Genomic DNA, 15,122 nt, shown 5'->3' with positions numbered 1-15,122 from the left:
GCAATGGAAAAGAGGCAAACAAATACTGTCCAGGAGAAGAATGATGAAGAAAAAAAAACAAACAAACGGACATTCAATTTAAATTCAAGATGAAACTCGGAGCCTAATTAAAATATTTTCTCCAATATAAAAAAAACAACCAGGACCCAGCTGAACCAACGCAATAAAATAAATACCAAGAAGTCGCAACAAAATTATTTTGGACAGGTGTGCTTAGAAGATGTATGGCTATTAAAATAAATTTTAAAAAACTACTATCTTTTTTATGCATCGATAAAAATAAAATTAATGATTAAATGTGACATACCTCGTCGCGCTTTACCTATATTACTTACTTAATCCGAGTTACCGCAATATAAATACAGCATACAGGTAGTATATTCTGTACAGAGGTGCTAAAGAGAAATATCACAAGCATGCTATATATACACAGCGGGAGTGAAAGCTGGTCCCAGTGGCAGGATATGATATATGTATGGCATGGGAAAAAATGAAGCACATAAGGAGGAAAACAATGGCTGGCTATTCAGGACTTGATCGTCTTTGTCTTCAATGCAAGCCTCGTCCACGCATTGGACTTCATCTTGCTGTTACGTTGCTTGATGGATGAGAGTAGTGGTGTGGTGGTATTGGCTGCATGTGTTTTGGAATGCGATGGTGCCACGCCACAAGAAGAACTTGAAAGTCCAACACTAGTGGCTGCCTGCAAAGACGTTAGCTCTGCAACAATGGTGTTGAATGATCTCTTCGCTTTCCCATCTGGAGCTGGTTTATCGTCGGATTCTGCTGATGCAGCAGCGGTGATGAACAATCCTGCTACGTTGGTACTGGATGAGCAGCTTACAGCAGCTGAGGTAAGACTGCGCGACATCTTTATTCCTCCTGTGGAAATAGCCTGGCTAATCAGAGAATCGCTTTGTGAAATCTTGTCATACTCAACCATGGGGTTCGGCGCTCTTGCGGATGAGCTCTCAGGATGCTTCTCATCTGGAATGCCTGAATCCTGCGATAAGTGGACAGGGATCGTTTCTATTGATGGCTTTGAGGTAGCACACGCAGTCGACCCATCCAAATAGTCCATGTTATGGGGTAACGGCTGTAGACGAAGGTGATTTGTTGAAGACGGGAAACTCCCAGGAAGCTCACCCAGGGTCTGAAACATTGGATCGTCCGTAATGGATTCTCCCATGGGCCAGGAAGCCCGGTGGATACCTGACAGATCCGTGTGACTGGCAAACTCCATCAAAGGATCAATTATCTTCGCAGCAGACCAGGGATCATTGCTACGCGCTGCCAATGCATCCGGATGTAGCTCCATGATTGCTACAAAAAGAGAGTCAAAAAACAATAAAACCATCACATGAAAGCCAAGCCCTTTTCAAGGAGGTAAGATCGAAGGGGTAAAACTGCAAGAGCCAACAAAGTAAGTTATTCATAAAGCCTAGTTCACATTCAACGGGGATCGACGGGAAGCGACGGGAGAGTCTGACGGCGTCCAATGTGAACACCAGGAACGGGAACGCAACCGTACTGCCGTACGGATCGGGAAGCGACGGGAAGAGTTGGATCGATCCAACTTTTCATACCGTAGACGGGGACGCAAGCGTACAAAACAGCTGCATTTTGAGTGTGAACAGGAGATGGCGTCGTGCGCCGACTACCCCCGATTCGTACTTGGAAATTTTTAGCAATTCGAACACTGCGCTTCCCATGATAACTCGCAGAATGGCTAACACGACTTGAGTTGAATTTTAGAAAGATAAAGTCTGATGTCACTTATGGTATTTAGGGATCGTTCAGGAGCGTGACAGACGAACTGTTTTATCATTTCCTGGAGCTATTATTTGAATGGCACACCTTTCGAAGCTACTTTTTTGGTGTTCATGAAAAACTGGTATTGTGAACTTGATTCTGCTTCATTCAAGGAGAAATAATTGAAAAGAAGTCCCGAAAAACAAGAAATTAGGTCCAAAAGTCACCCTGTCCCGGACCGTGCCTTATGACTGGCGCTGTTCGCTGTTGAACGACGCAACGACTGAAGCATGTCGTGTCGTACGAATCGTACAAGATTTTACAGCTCACCCCAGCCTTCCTGACAGGCCCTTACATTCCGTACCGTCAGCGTTCCGTCGAATGTGAACTAGGCTTAAGTTTGAGGGAATAAAGAAGAAAAAAGGATTGAAGAAAAAGTGACGGTCACCATCAGAATTCAAACTATGGGACTTTCGCTAAAGGTAGCCAGTGCAGGCTAATTTTTATTTTTCAAGGAAACCCTTCGAAAATGGTACCAATCGATTCAGCATGGCATTTTCATTCCTCCTGCAAAGTTTCAGCTGATTTGGAGTCATGACAAGGACGCTATGGCGATTTGAAGATCGAAAAACTTCACTTTTGTTTGTCAAGAAGAAAGACCATGATCGCACACAAATCATACAACCCGTGTGGCACAATGATTTTTGAACGAAGTTGATCCGCGGACCCCGTGCTTCGCGCATGCACGCATGCATACTGCACAGTACAGAGGCTTTTTTGAACGCAGATATATGTAGTTCTTCGTCTTCTTCGAAATGTCTTCCAAATGCGTGGTGCTGGTGTTGTTCTCAGCTTCGTCAAGGCAGAATGCAGCTGCATGTGATGCTCCTGTGTGTTCATGCATGTTCTCTTTTCGCGTCTCGACATTGTAGCGTCCAGACTCAGCTCGACTGGAGAAGATTGAGGAGACTATGCTTTGATCCACATGGAAAATCGATGAAATTTGGTAATTATCGTCGGGCGCTAAAAAGCGCTGGGGAGCATGGGGCTAAAACTTCGTAGCAGTCATCCCTACCATGACAGGCATCGACTGGTATATGTTCCATTCTGTTCCCAACCACTACGGGTCGTCTGCGAAGCTTTCTTCTTCGCCGATTCTCGGACAGATCGTACGTCTTCGCACTGTATCTCTCGTCTCCCTCAACGGATCAAAACACGGTTTTCGCCAGGACGAACACAAACCCCCAGATTTCGCGGCGGCAACATCTTCGAGTAGGGAAAAGCTAGCAGCTAACCAGGAATCACCAACAAACACGTGTAATACTCAGTGTGATTTGCGACAGCTGTCATTGTGCCGTCGCATGTACCATGCACGGGAATGGAACACGGATGAGTCGTTTTATTACGACAGCCTGCACTGGCTACTAAAGGCCAGCGATGCTCTACTCGATGACATTATGGTGTAGCTGTCACCCAAGCAGCAACTGTCCAACATTTTCTTCAGACTTGGCGCTTCCTGTAAAACTACACAGGCTGGTGGGATGCGGCCTTCACTGTACACACACGCTGTACCCACACACAAATATTCATACAAGTAGATTTGAGGGATGAAAAGGGGAAAAGTCTGAAGAAAAAATTGGCAGCAAGTTATTAATTTTGTGTACAGTAGTGTCTCGCCAGAAAGTCCTGCTGCCTCTTTCAAGCGGCCTAATTCTTGCCAGGAAAAGTACCACAATGGAATCATAGTACGATCCTGGGATGGACTACTGTACTGCAGAACCGGTTGGAAGTTTACGATACCTCAAATCTGTTGACCTTTTGTTGGTGTACAAGATTCGGGAGCCGTTTTGTGCATGAAATCTCTTTGCTTTCAATTGATTTTAAACTTTAAAGGCATCTGAAAACAGAGCCAACACAACAGCTACATGTTTGTCCCAATGTGGATATTCAAATTTGCTTCGAGGCTGCAAAGCAAGAAAATCATTGGTATTATTTGCGTTTTATGGGTAATGCCGAAGCTCCACAAAATTACCGCGTCTTTACGCTGGTATGCTCTGCGGAGCTCTGGCCCACGGAAACTAGCTTCTCCACACCGTTATCGTGCGACCATGCAGACAAGTAATTCATTCTCAGTTGCTTGACAAGCATAGTGTTGATCTAACATTGTTGTGCACCTACCTGATACATCATGATGCCTGGGTATGATGTCGACAACAATCCAACATGGCGTGTGCATTGGATTCTTCTGGTCATGAACAAAAGCCAGGGCGACCTTCAAGCACAAGTTATGCACACATACACCAATGCACACATAAGCAACTGATTCGCGAAAACAAGTCCAGTGGCGGAATGGATACTACTTGTAATAGTTTCTGAAAGAAATCACTTGGGACAGTACGTGAGGGAGACGAGTCGGAAGAAGAGTGTATACGTGTCTGTCCCTACAGAAATCCGCGGAAGATATTAAAAAAGTTGCTCACATTTTGCTGCGCATCAACACATACTTTTGAAGTGAAAATTCGGCGCAAGCAATAATACCCTCACATGTGTCATCCATGTGTGTGAATCACGCATTTTATCGTTGTTGGTTTTCGACTTTTAGTTATTCTTCTTTACACTGTTTTGTCACCTCACTGCTGTACGTTTTATAAGTTTTTAACTCATTGCTCCTGTTCCTCTGTTCGTTGTCTGTAAATCACCCGAGGAGAAGGCACAATAGCCTGTGAAGCGTTTTCAAAATGTTGGCGTTGAAGTGGTGTGCGCTCTTTCTTAGTGTTCTAGTCACAGTACTTCTCAAAGTTGACCCAAGCATCAAAACAAATCTACCATAGCCTGTCGACACCACCCGGGGGTACAAACAACAAGTAACTACTCCCTGGACTGGTCGCTACTGTGTGTCAAGTACTGTACTGTGTGCATCGCTGGGGGTGCACTACCGTCTCCGTCCATCGATGACTCTGCAAGCTCCACTGGTTCCTGCAAAATTTGCAACGATATTGCGAAAACTCCGGAATGCGTCGTGGCCGCGATCCTGCAAATTTCTGCGTGGACAAGCATGTGCAGTGGATGTCGCCGCAAGACGTACCTTGCATATCGAGAGTCCCATTTTCTGATCAACCGGCTTCATGTTGATCAAGCTGATCATGTGCTTGCGGAACAAAGCCGAATCATAGATCTGCAACACAACCGTACAGTCATGCATAGAACACAGTGAGTTTGCGTAAGCTGGAAGAATGACAGGCTGCATGCACAATGGACAAGAAGCCAATACACATACACAGTGACACACACATACATGTGCATACATACATACACACATACATGTACATACACTCGTACTCATACTCCTGCCCATCGCTGAAGCGATGTTAGCGAACAAGCTCCATGTATGCTAGACATAGTAACTTGTGCTGGGATTACACCACTCAACAGCTTGCAAGGCTGATGAATTGACTGGCACTAATTTTAGCCTGGTCTACACCACACAGCTGGTTGAAGTGGCTTTTTCTGGCCAGATATACATTGACCATTTGACGCTACAGCAGAAGCCATAGCAACTTGTGCTGGGATTGTACCATTCAACAGCTTGCAAGGCTGAAGAATTGACCGCCACTATTCAGCCTGGTCTACACCACACAGCTATGAAGCGGCTTTTTCTGGCCAGTGAATCATTACTTTTTGGTCTCTCATTTTTTCCCGCACACACATCAAACCACATACTCCGGCATGCACTGGCTGTTGGTAACCACCCAGGAGAATGAAAGAAAAGTCAGGAGGAATCTAATAAAGAGAAGAAAGGCATGTGTAACCATAATCGCCGAGAATCGAACCCGCAACCTATCGATCGATACACATACATACACACATACATACATACACACATACATACACACATACATACACACACATACATACACACATACATACACACACACATACATACACACATACATACACACATACATACACACATACATACTTGTACTTGCTCACTGCCAAAACTGGTCACGTGGGTCTCCCCGGGAGAGGGGAGAGAGACTCAAAAGGAATCTTGGAAAGATAACTCAATTGGCCATTGAACCACCCAGCGGCCGACACCCCCTGAAATCCCCAAACTAGGGTGGACTTGAAATGATCCCACTTACGGGCTCACCACACCTCAGTAAGTGGGTGAGGACAAGGTGCAGAAAAAGGATTGACGGCATCAGGGTATCCGTCCCGGGATCCAACTGCAGGTACCCCTGCCCCCAGTGAAAGTAATACTTGGTACTAGTGTGGGTGGCTAAATCAGAGTGGATCTGATATAAGCTTCACTAGCACCATTGATTACACAAGAGTTAATCTAGCCAGAAGCAGTCCATGGTTAACAGGTATGTATACTTCAAATAGAAAGTATATGAACCCTGAAACCAACAAAGGTGGTAGGTACAACAATACACCTTCAAGCAGCCGAGCACGTTGGCAACAGGCCCAACACTATCTGGCATAAGTGTACCCATCAACCGAACTAGCTGGCACATACACACATACATACACACACACATACACATACACACACACATACACACACACACACACACACATACACTACTACTTGTACTACCGTATTTCCCCGTAAGTTAGTTCTCCCCAATGACTTAGTACCCCCTATAAAAAATACACTTTCCACTGCCGAGGTTATCACCCCGAAAGACAGTTCCCCCCGAAAGATCGTAAGTAAGTACCCGTCCTACATGTGCAGACACCGTACAGTAGTACATACATCATATGCACGGACACTAGAGTTGCACAGGCTTCCCAATGCGTGTCATTTACCCCCGATAAAAAAGTACTCCCCGGAAGATAGTACCACCCCCGAAAGTTAGTACTCATGTGGCTGCTAAGTTCGAAAGTTAGTACGTACTAACTTACGGGAAATACGGTATTGTAACTATGTGAAACTTCCATAAAATGGCCATGTCGCACACATGCACAAGCACACACATACACACACACACACACACGCGCATATGCAAGGGCATACACGTGCACGCCCAAACGAGCACATATCCCCAAAGCATGACGGCAATGGGCATGTACTAAAGCATGATAGATGACTAGCACTCACCTTTGTTGGTATATTGTGCTCCAACTTTCCTTTCCGATTGACCAGGGACTTAGGCAAGCAATTACTCACTGGGGAATTCCAGCCCTAGGAAAATATTCATGCACACAATATCGACATTGTGCCGGTTATTCTTCGTCACAAGCAGCACGGAAACACATACACAGGGGTCTCAACAGAGACGCCAAACAGTGGGCAGGTCATGAATGGCAAGGGTACGAGCAATATTGACGGGCCTTCCAGACTGTCCAAGGTAGAACCCGCAACAAACTGCCTAAAAGTGCACGCCATAGGTATACGGTTTCCTGGCTCGTCAAACGTCTGCCAATAAGAACTGGACGTAAAATGAAGGGTGATAGCCAGCCACAGCAACTATCTAGCAGTACAACAATATAAAACGTATTTTGAGAAGGAAGCACTGGCAATGGATACAGATACGCCGCCATCCGGAAATACATGTACAGTGTAGATGTAAAGCATTCACACCTTGACGACGACATTGTTTTGCGTTAGCTTGGTGGCATAGAGGCATCCATCAGGTCGATAATCTAATACAACACCCTACAACATTCAAAACACCACGCAAACAGAGACATCACACAAACAGGGACACCACACAAACAGAGACACCACACAAACAGAGACACCACGCAAACAGAGACACCACACAAACAGAGACACCACGCAAACAGAGAAGGAAAAAGGTCAGCATCGAAAGTTCGACAGTACATCCAAGCCAACCGTTAACCCCACCCCATGTACAATGATGTACCACAGGCAATTAGTCATTATAGACGGTGGTCTTTGTACATGTACGCAAATTGCAATGCATGCTGAAAGGTGGCTTGGTGCCTCGTAAGCAGTCTGAATCGGTACTTGTAGTCTCTTCGGGCAATGGTGGTCCTGAAACGATTAGACTGCACACCCGCCTTTCATCATATGCTGTGCTACTTCAAGTAGCACAACTGATATCAACACAAAACCCTACCAACTCCTAGCAAACCCTACCATATCCTAGCAAACCCTACCAAATCCTAGCAAACCCTACCAAATCCTAGCAAACCCTACAAAATCCTAGCAAACCCTACAAAATCCTAGCAAACCCTACCAAATCCTAGCAAACCCTTGCACCATGTGACCATTGCAACACCGAGTGAAGCATCTCACCTTTCCAATGTACTTTCTGATCTCTTCTACACATGTCAGACCTCCAGCAACAGGTAACGAGTTCAAGCCAAGCCTACAGACGAAGAGCAGAGTACACATAAGTTACAACAAGGGCAACAAGGGCTAGACAACATGCAGGAAAGATGAATAAAGGTGCTGCACTTCAGAAATCCAGAGCCTGAGGTCAAAATGGTGTACCGAGCACTACTACAACAGATAGCTATCAGAGTTCTCGGATGCCACAGCCACCTTACACAACGCTAAACCCAGCACAGCAACTACAAAGAAAACTGGTACCTGCAAAAAAAAGGCTGCAATCAGATTCTACATATTAGTACAGGTCTTCACCGTGGCGGTGAAGGAGATTGAGACATGATTAATTGGCTGCAGTGGAGCCTCCGCATATTGAAGAAGGTCTCATAGTAGCAACTTCAATCACGTGACCCAAAGCCTGAACTCTTTCGTCGATAGGAGTGACGTGTAAGGCTGTGTTTAAATCAGAGGTTTCAACCCGCCTTGTACACAAAATGAATGGCGCGTTTACATGACACATTGCGCTTGACCCGGGTTGAAATATCGCCCCAGGTTGATTTCAACCCGGGACGAGAAATCGTAGTAACATACTTCTGTGCGTATCTCGCACCAGTTTGAACAGCACTGCATATGCAAATTTCACGCGAAAGGATTCACGTGACCATACAGGACTCTAGAAGTGGACTTTTGGCAGCATATCAGTATTTGACCCGGGTCAACTGACTTCATGTAAACGCTCACCTATTTCGCCCATCGTACAGACTTTCAACCCGGGTTGAAGTTTCTCACGTAAACACAGCCTAAGTATCTAGACAACCACCAAGGCACTTGCAAACAGAAGAGGTCAAATTTGTTCCATGAGGGTTCCATGAGGAGTTTCCTTCCTCAATTACAGATGCAACAGCACACAACCAAAAATAGAAGGCACACGGAGAGAAGCTCACCTGCAGGCAGTTTGCCTCAGTGAGCCATCTATGGTCAGGCGAGATCCGAATACTGAATAGACTCCATTGACGTAGCTCATCTCCATGCACGAAATGCGACACCAAGGCTAGAAGCACAGTGGTAGGAGGTACATGTACATCAAGGATCAACATGGACTTACAAGCCATACACCTCGCAACACACACACACACACACACACACACACACGCACACGCACACACACTCCGCAAGCACAAACAGCACCACGGTGCATGCCTGTCATAATACTGACACCCCCCGAAACCCCCAAACTACCGTATTTCCGCAAATAAAAGGCCGTCCTCGTATACAACGCCTTCCTCGTATACAAGGCCGGGGCAGGCGGCGATTGAAAAAATAAAAGACCGTCTCCGATTAGAAGACCGGGCCTACTAAATGAGTCTTTGTTCTTGTGTTAAAAATAGAAGACCGTGCTCAAACTGTGGGAAAAATAGAAGACCGTGCTCAAACTGTGTAGAAGAAAATGGAAGAACTGGGGTAAAACTGTGTGGCGAGAAATAGAAGACCGGGGGGTCAAACTGGGTTGAAAGAATAAAAGACCGTCCTCGATTATAAGGCCGGGTTAGGACGAGGTTGAAAAAATAGTAGACCGGCCTACTATTTGTGGAAATACGGTATGGGTGGACTTAGAAATGATCCCACTTATGGGCTCACCACACCTCAGTACAAGTGGGTGAGGACAAGGTGCAGAAAAGGATTGACGGCATCAGTGTATCCATCCCGGGATCTAACTGCATTTACCCCCCCCCCCCCCTCCCACACACACACACAGACACTCACCAAGTGTCCATAACCAAGCAATTGTGTTCTCTTTCTCTGAACCAGCTGTGTGGTACACTGCCTTTTTTCGACCTTATCCCCAAAGTAGGGTTTACCGGGTGTTCGCGGCCGTCGTGAGTTCCCTTCGGGAACGGACACGATAATTTTAATTTACTTTTTACTTTTTATCCGCAAAGTGTGGAAAGATCAAAAACCACACTTTCACTGTGGCTTGAAGCCAACCTGGACAGAACCAGAGTTGTTGCATCACAAATTCAGGAGGCTACGCCGGGACTCGAACGAGTCGAGCAGAGAACTGGTGAGCTGGTACAAGAGATTGCGGACTTTGCACACGAGCACAGGGCATGCAGCTGCAGGAAAGTTACATAATGAACACAGTATACTAGTACAGGTGGAATCCTGATAATTCGAATATGGCTTAATTCGAACATACCGCTTAATTAGAAGTTTTTCCAGGACCGATTTCTGTCAATACGATTCCCACATAAATTTTTCTGATAATTCGAACCTCGAACCGGACATGTCCGATTAATTCGAAGTTCCACGGATTCCACTTACATAGAAAATGTGTGGGATTTGTGCTGATAATTCGAAGTTAGCAAAGTGTAATTCGAAGTTCACTGTACACTGTACTGGTCAGTTTAGTTTGCATGAGCAGGCTGTGCTGGTCAGTTCAGTATCCGTGAAATCTGTGTCTAAGGTCCATAGCGCAACTGCGTGACCATGGGAGCATTTTGACATACATATTGTGTTGTGGGTTCGTGTTTGGATAATTAGAATGTCCGGATAATTAGAAGTTTTTTGCTGGCATTTGGAGGTTCGAATTATCAGGATTCCACCTGTAGTACCCACTGGCCCATGATCAACAATAACAAGCCCTTGGTCAGGGACCTTTGACACTATTGACAGTTGCAAGGGTGCCTACCCTGCACACATGGATTAGAAAAGACCCATGCACATGCAGCTCTAAACAGCACAAAGTATGCGCCTTGCCGAATAAAACGGTGGCAAGGAGCAAATGCTGCTGATCACAACTTCAAAACTACACATGACAAGACCAAGTGCTTACATCATCCACAAACATCTCTGCAGCTTCCTCCACGTCGACATCAGTACACTCCTCCTCTGTTGATTCTCCACGAGACATGGAGATTCGCTCTTCAACAGGGCTGCTGTCAGGCCGCGGTATTGGGAACTGGTCCAGCTCGGTGTGGACGACTGTCTGGTCCAGTGAAGAAGAGGATCCTCGTTCAATCTGGCGAACCACCGACCGAACACGAGAGGTTGGAGTACCCAGGTTGCCGCCTGAACGCCGCCGGATGCGTGCGGAGGCTGCCCTGCGCTTTCCACGTTGCCCGTCTTCCCCTTCACCACTTGCTGGCATCAAACCCAGGGATCTGGACGAGGACAGTTGACACTGCACTCTTGCAATCATGGGTGAAGTAAGGTTGCTGGCTGACAATGAAATAAATCTAGAAAGTTCAGACCTGGGCTCGGATGTGGAGAGCTCAGAGGTGGAAACTTCCACTGGCGTATCTTGCTCGCACTTTGAGTCGGTCTCAGCCTTTGGCTCAGGTTGCGCGGCGGTGGGTTGAGGCTCTGGTGATTGTGCTGGAGTAGCTGCTATCCCTTGCTGCTCTGTTTCTAACGTCTCACTTTCTAAGTCAGCAACAGAGACTGGTGAAGTTAGGGAATTTGGACCACTCAAAGTGCAGTTATCGCTGACCAAGTCACCGACGAGTGATGCCGTTACACCCAGGCTACGGTGCAGACTACAAACGGACGACATCGACGCAGTGGGTGTGTGAAGTGACTGAGCAGGGCCCACAAAACTGAATTGGGAGTCTACGCCTGCAGCGCAGGAATTTGACTGCATTATCATATCATCCAGCGACTCGCCAATGCTTAACGAGCCGCTACCAACAGAACATGCTGAGGGCTTCTTATCAGCGGTGTTAGTCACTATAGACTCAGGGCTCGGGTCAACTCCTGCTGCCAAGCCAGTATGTGCAGACGAGAACAATGTAGACACAGACCCTTGTGTGGTCTCGGATACAAGCTTACGCACAGGAGATGTCAGTGGTTTGGCATTCGACGCTGCCTGTATCTGTTGGCTGTCAATGGAACCAGACCGGGTACAGGTGGCTGCAAAAATTGAAACACAGAACAAATAGAATATATGGTACAACGTTAGTCAGGAGAAACACAAAAAAAGCAAAAAGGCAAGAATGGTCAGACATATATGCCATGGGCTTAGGAATGTGAAAGGTTGCACATGAGGAGTCCCAAAGCTCTCAAATACACAAGGACAAATCAAAACCACAGGTTCGCATTGCTTCACACACCCACCTCGCTTCTCATACATACACATGTACACATGTACTTGACTCGTCTTCCTCTGTGCCGCTGCAATGTGTGCTTATCTTTGCCACGGGATCGTGCGTCAATAGGGAGGTTTCGCTCTACGTAATTACGTATGAAAATCCGTATGTCGTACGCGCCGGGGAGCGAGGGCAACTTTCATACGTAAATCTCTCTACGGATTTCCGTAGGAAAGCTGTTTCCTACGTTGGATCCTCCGTAGGACTTTTTGAATATTTTTTTCGCATTTTCCGCATTTGTCCATGGCAACATTCAAGCCGCGCGAAACACAAGGTACACACACCGTACACCACGTGCATAATATCATGGAAAACGCGGTTTCGGTTCATGGTGCATACGGTGGGCGCATGCAGCCAACGCGTCTCCAAAGCAACAACGCATGTTTAGCAGTCGTGGAGAAATCACGTAGAGCGAAACCCAACAGTTCTGATTTTTACGTATGAAAATTCCGTGCAGTTCATACGTTATTTTCATACGTAATTCCGTAGAGCGAAACCTCCCTAATCTCTCCTTTTAGCAGCGACATTCCCATGACTGGTGTGATCAGTAAATGACTGACATGGTTGACCTAGTAAGAGTAATCCAAAAGCTTTTCTGCTCTCGTATGTCATAAGAGGGCACGAGGACTCCAAAACTGGCTGCGGACACAACATCACCACATTGTCACAAGGGCCAGTACAGCACCTGTCACAATCCACTGCCCCCATGATCTTTCACCTGAACAGGTCTAGAGAGAGTGATATGTCCCACCCATTCTACGTATGAGCTACTAGCACTTGCAAATGCAAGAACGTGAAGCGGCTTGAGAGAAGAACTAGCATTTTGAGTGCAGGAGCTAGAAACAAAAAGCGTCCCGAGCTGACCTCCAGTGCTGTTGGCTCCGTCCTCGTGGATAATAGAGAGGTTCTGCTACACGGAACTACGTACCAAATTCCGTGTCAACTGCAGTGAAGTTTGACACGGATTTTTCCTACGTTGCACCGGTTCTGCTGTACGTAGCATGCTCGAAGCATGCACGAACACCCCGCCACATGTACTCGATGTAGCTCTGTACGCTCACTTTTCACACGGAGTCCAGTCCGTGTGAAGCGCGCTTCACACGGAAAACGGTATGAAAAAATCCATATCAAACTAAATCCCGTACCGCGGCAAAGTTTCCGTACGTACTTTGGCACGTTTTACCGTGTGGCAGAACCTCACTAATAACTACATGTGCAGTGTTGCTCAATGAAATCCAGCCGCGCCACTCAAGTGTGCGCCGGGCGTTGCGCAGCCATAGACCTGCGAACACTGGGTGGTGGCATGATGGAAGGCGCAAACTTGAGTGACGCTGCGACTGGATTTCATTGACCAACACTGTACATGTAGCGTGTACAGGACCTCGCGGCCAGCGGCTGTGAGGACAGGATTTTCATGCACAAGGCCCCATGTTGGGCAGACGTTCACTGGCTAAGCAAACTGGATTTGCATGCGAAGCAATCACTGCAAAAGCTAGAAACTGAAATTTGCATACATGCTACTCCTTCTGTTTGCTGTGCTTTCAATGTCGGAGATGGTGTGAGTCCCCGTAAGATTGAGTCACCATCAACGGCTTGCAATGAAAGATATAATTTCCTTTTCTGAAATCTTGAATCCACGGTCGAAGAATGACTGCTTACAGGCTCTGAACAGAAAAGCGCACATTCCGATGACGTAGAGGAAGTCTGTCTCTCTATCTGTCCGTGTGCATGTAAGTTATGTATCTCCCTCTCCTCTCGGTCTCTCTCTCTCTGCCTCTTTCTGCCTCTCTCTGTCAATCACAGTCTCTCTCTGCCCTTCGCTGCCCTTCGCTGCCTCTCTCTCTCTCTCTCTCTCTCTCTCTCTCTCTCTCTCACACACACACACACACACACACACATACACACACACACACACACACACACACACACACACACACACACACACACACACACACACACTTATGTACACGTACTCGGGGTTTGAAATTTGGCAAAAAAAAAACAGAGCAACAATGACACATAGACACATCCACAAGCGCGAATCTGTTTCAGACTAGATGTGAACCCCTGAAATTGGCCAGAATACCATCATCTCTAGTTTTCATTCTCTGTGCAAATATGCAAGAAAGTAAAGTGAACAAACCTTTGTCTAGAAAGAGAGAGAACGGCAATCAACAGTCAAGACCAACCTATTTCTTTGCGACACTCCTGAGCGACGTTGCTGGCTTGGCCATGTGCGAATGAAGACCGACGCACAACACCGGCTGACACATCAGCTGTCGCCTCAGCGGCAGTGCTACCACAGCCTAGTGAAGCCTGGCAGCTAGCTCTTCCATCGAGATAACTTGAGGTGGACGTGAGTGAACCGATGGCAGTTTCCCTGCGGAGAAAGAGCAGAGGTAAGCCGTACCAATCGAATTATCAGTGATCACACATAAGAAAGAAAGCATGCTTAACACCAACTAATCGATTCCTGACTATTGCCGAGGATTGATTTGGGACGTGGCTACCGAAAGTTTCCATGAAATGTACCGTACGAGCTCCGAGGCTTTTATTCGCACCTATACGGTATGTACCAGATATGTTGAATATCTGCTGCGTAGCTGGCATGCTTTGAAAATCAAACCTGCACTGTGGCAAAGGGTTGCCTACTAGTACTGTCCACTCACAGCGATCACAACCCCGCTGCAAGTTGGAGGCAGCAAAAGGCTGCAGCAACCGCCAGTTCTGACTTCAGTTGCGGTCTCATCCTCAACAGGAAAGTTTCTTTCCCAAGTAAGAACCTCATACTAGATCAGAGGACATTTAAGGGGACTGGGATTCTACGTATGAACAAAGAGCTCTGATACCGCATGGCTCACTGGACACATTGATACATGTACTTGCACTGCCGAGACAGGGCAAGTAAACATTCAAGTGAG

General features: G+C 46.6%; 1 protein-coding gene across 1 annotated transcript in view; it reads right to left on the bottom strand.

The window, feature by feature from the left end:
• Positions 1 to 15: 15 nt before the first annotated feature.
• LOC135822512 (protein split ends-like) overlaps positions 16 to 15,122 on the bottom strand; it is a 40,593-nt gene continuing 25,486 nt past the window's right edge. Inside the window, exons 32-40 of the mRNA XM_065335294.1 lie at positions 14,391 to 14,581; positions 10,890 to 11,965; positions 9,001 to 9,107; positions 8,024 to 8,096; positions 7,343 to 7,417; positions 6,860 to 6,943; positions 4,838 to 4,927; positions 3,931 to 4,024; positions 16 to 1,323 (exon numbers count right to left, since the gene is read on the bottom strand). Of these exons, the coding sequence (XP_065191366.1) occupies positions 527 to 1,323; positions 3,931 to 4,024; positions 4,838 to 4,927; positions 6,860 to 6,943; positions 7,343 to 7,417; positions 8,024 to 8,096; positions 9,001 to 9,107; positions 10,890 to 11,965; positions 14,391 to 14,581 (2,587 nt within the window). The 3' untranslated portion in view covers positions 16 to 526. The remainder of the gene's footprint in view (positions 1,324 to 3,930; positions 4,025 to 4,837; positions 4,928 to 6,859; positions 6,944 to 7,342; positions 7,418 to 8,023; positions 8,097 to 9,000; positions 9,108 to 10,889; positions 11,966 to 14,390; positions 14,582 to 15,122) is intronic.

Source organism: Sycon ciliatum, chromosome 8 (assembly GCF_964019385.1).
Source record: "Sycon ciliatum chromosome 8, ocSycCili1.1, whole genome shotgun sequence".
NCBI classification, from domain to species: domain Eukaryota; kingdom Metazoa; phylum Porifera; class Calcarea; order Leucosolenida; family Sycettidae; genus Sycon; species Sycon ciliatum.
This window is presented reverse-complemented; position numbering and strand designations above follow the sequence as displayed.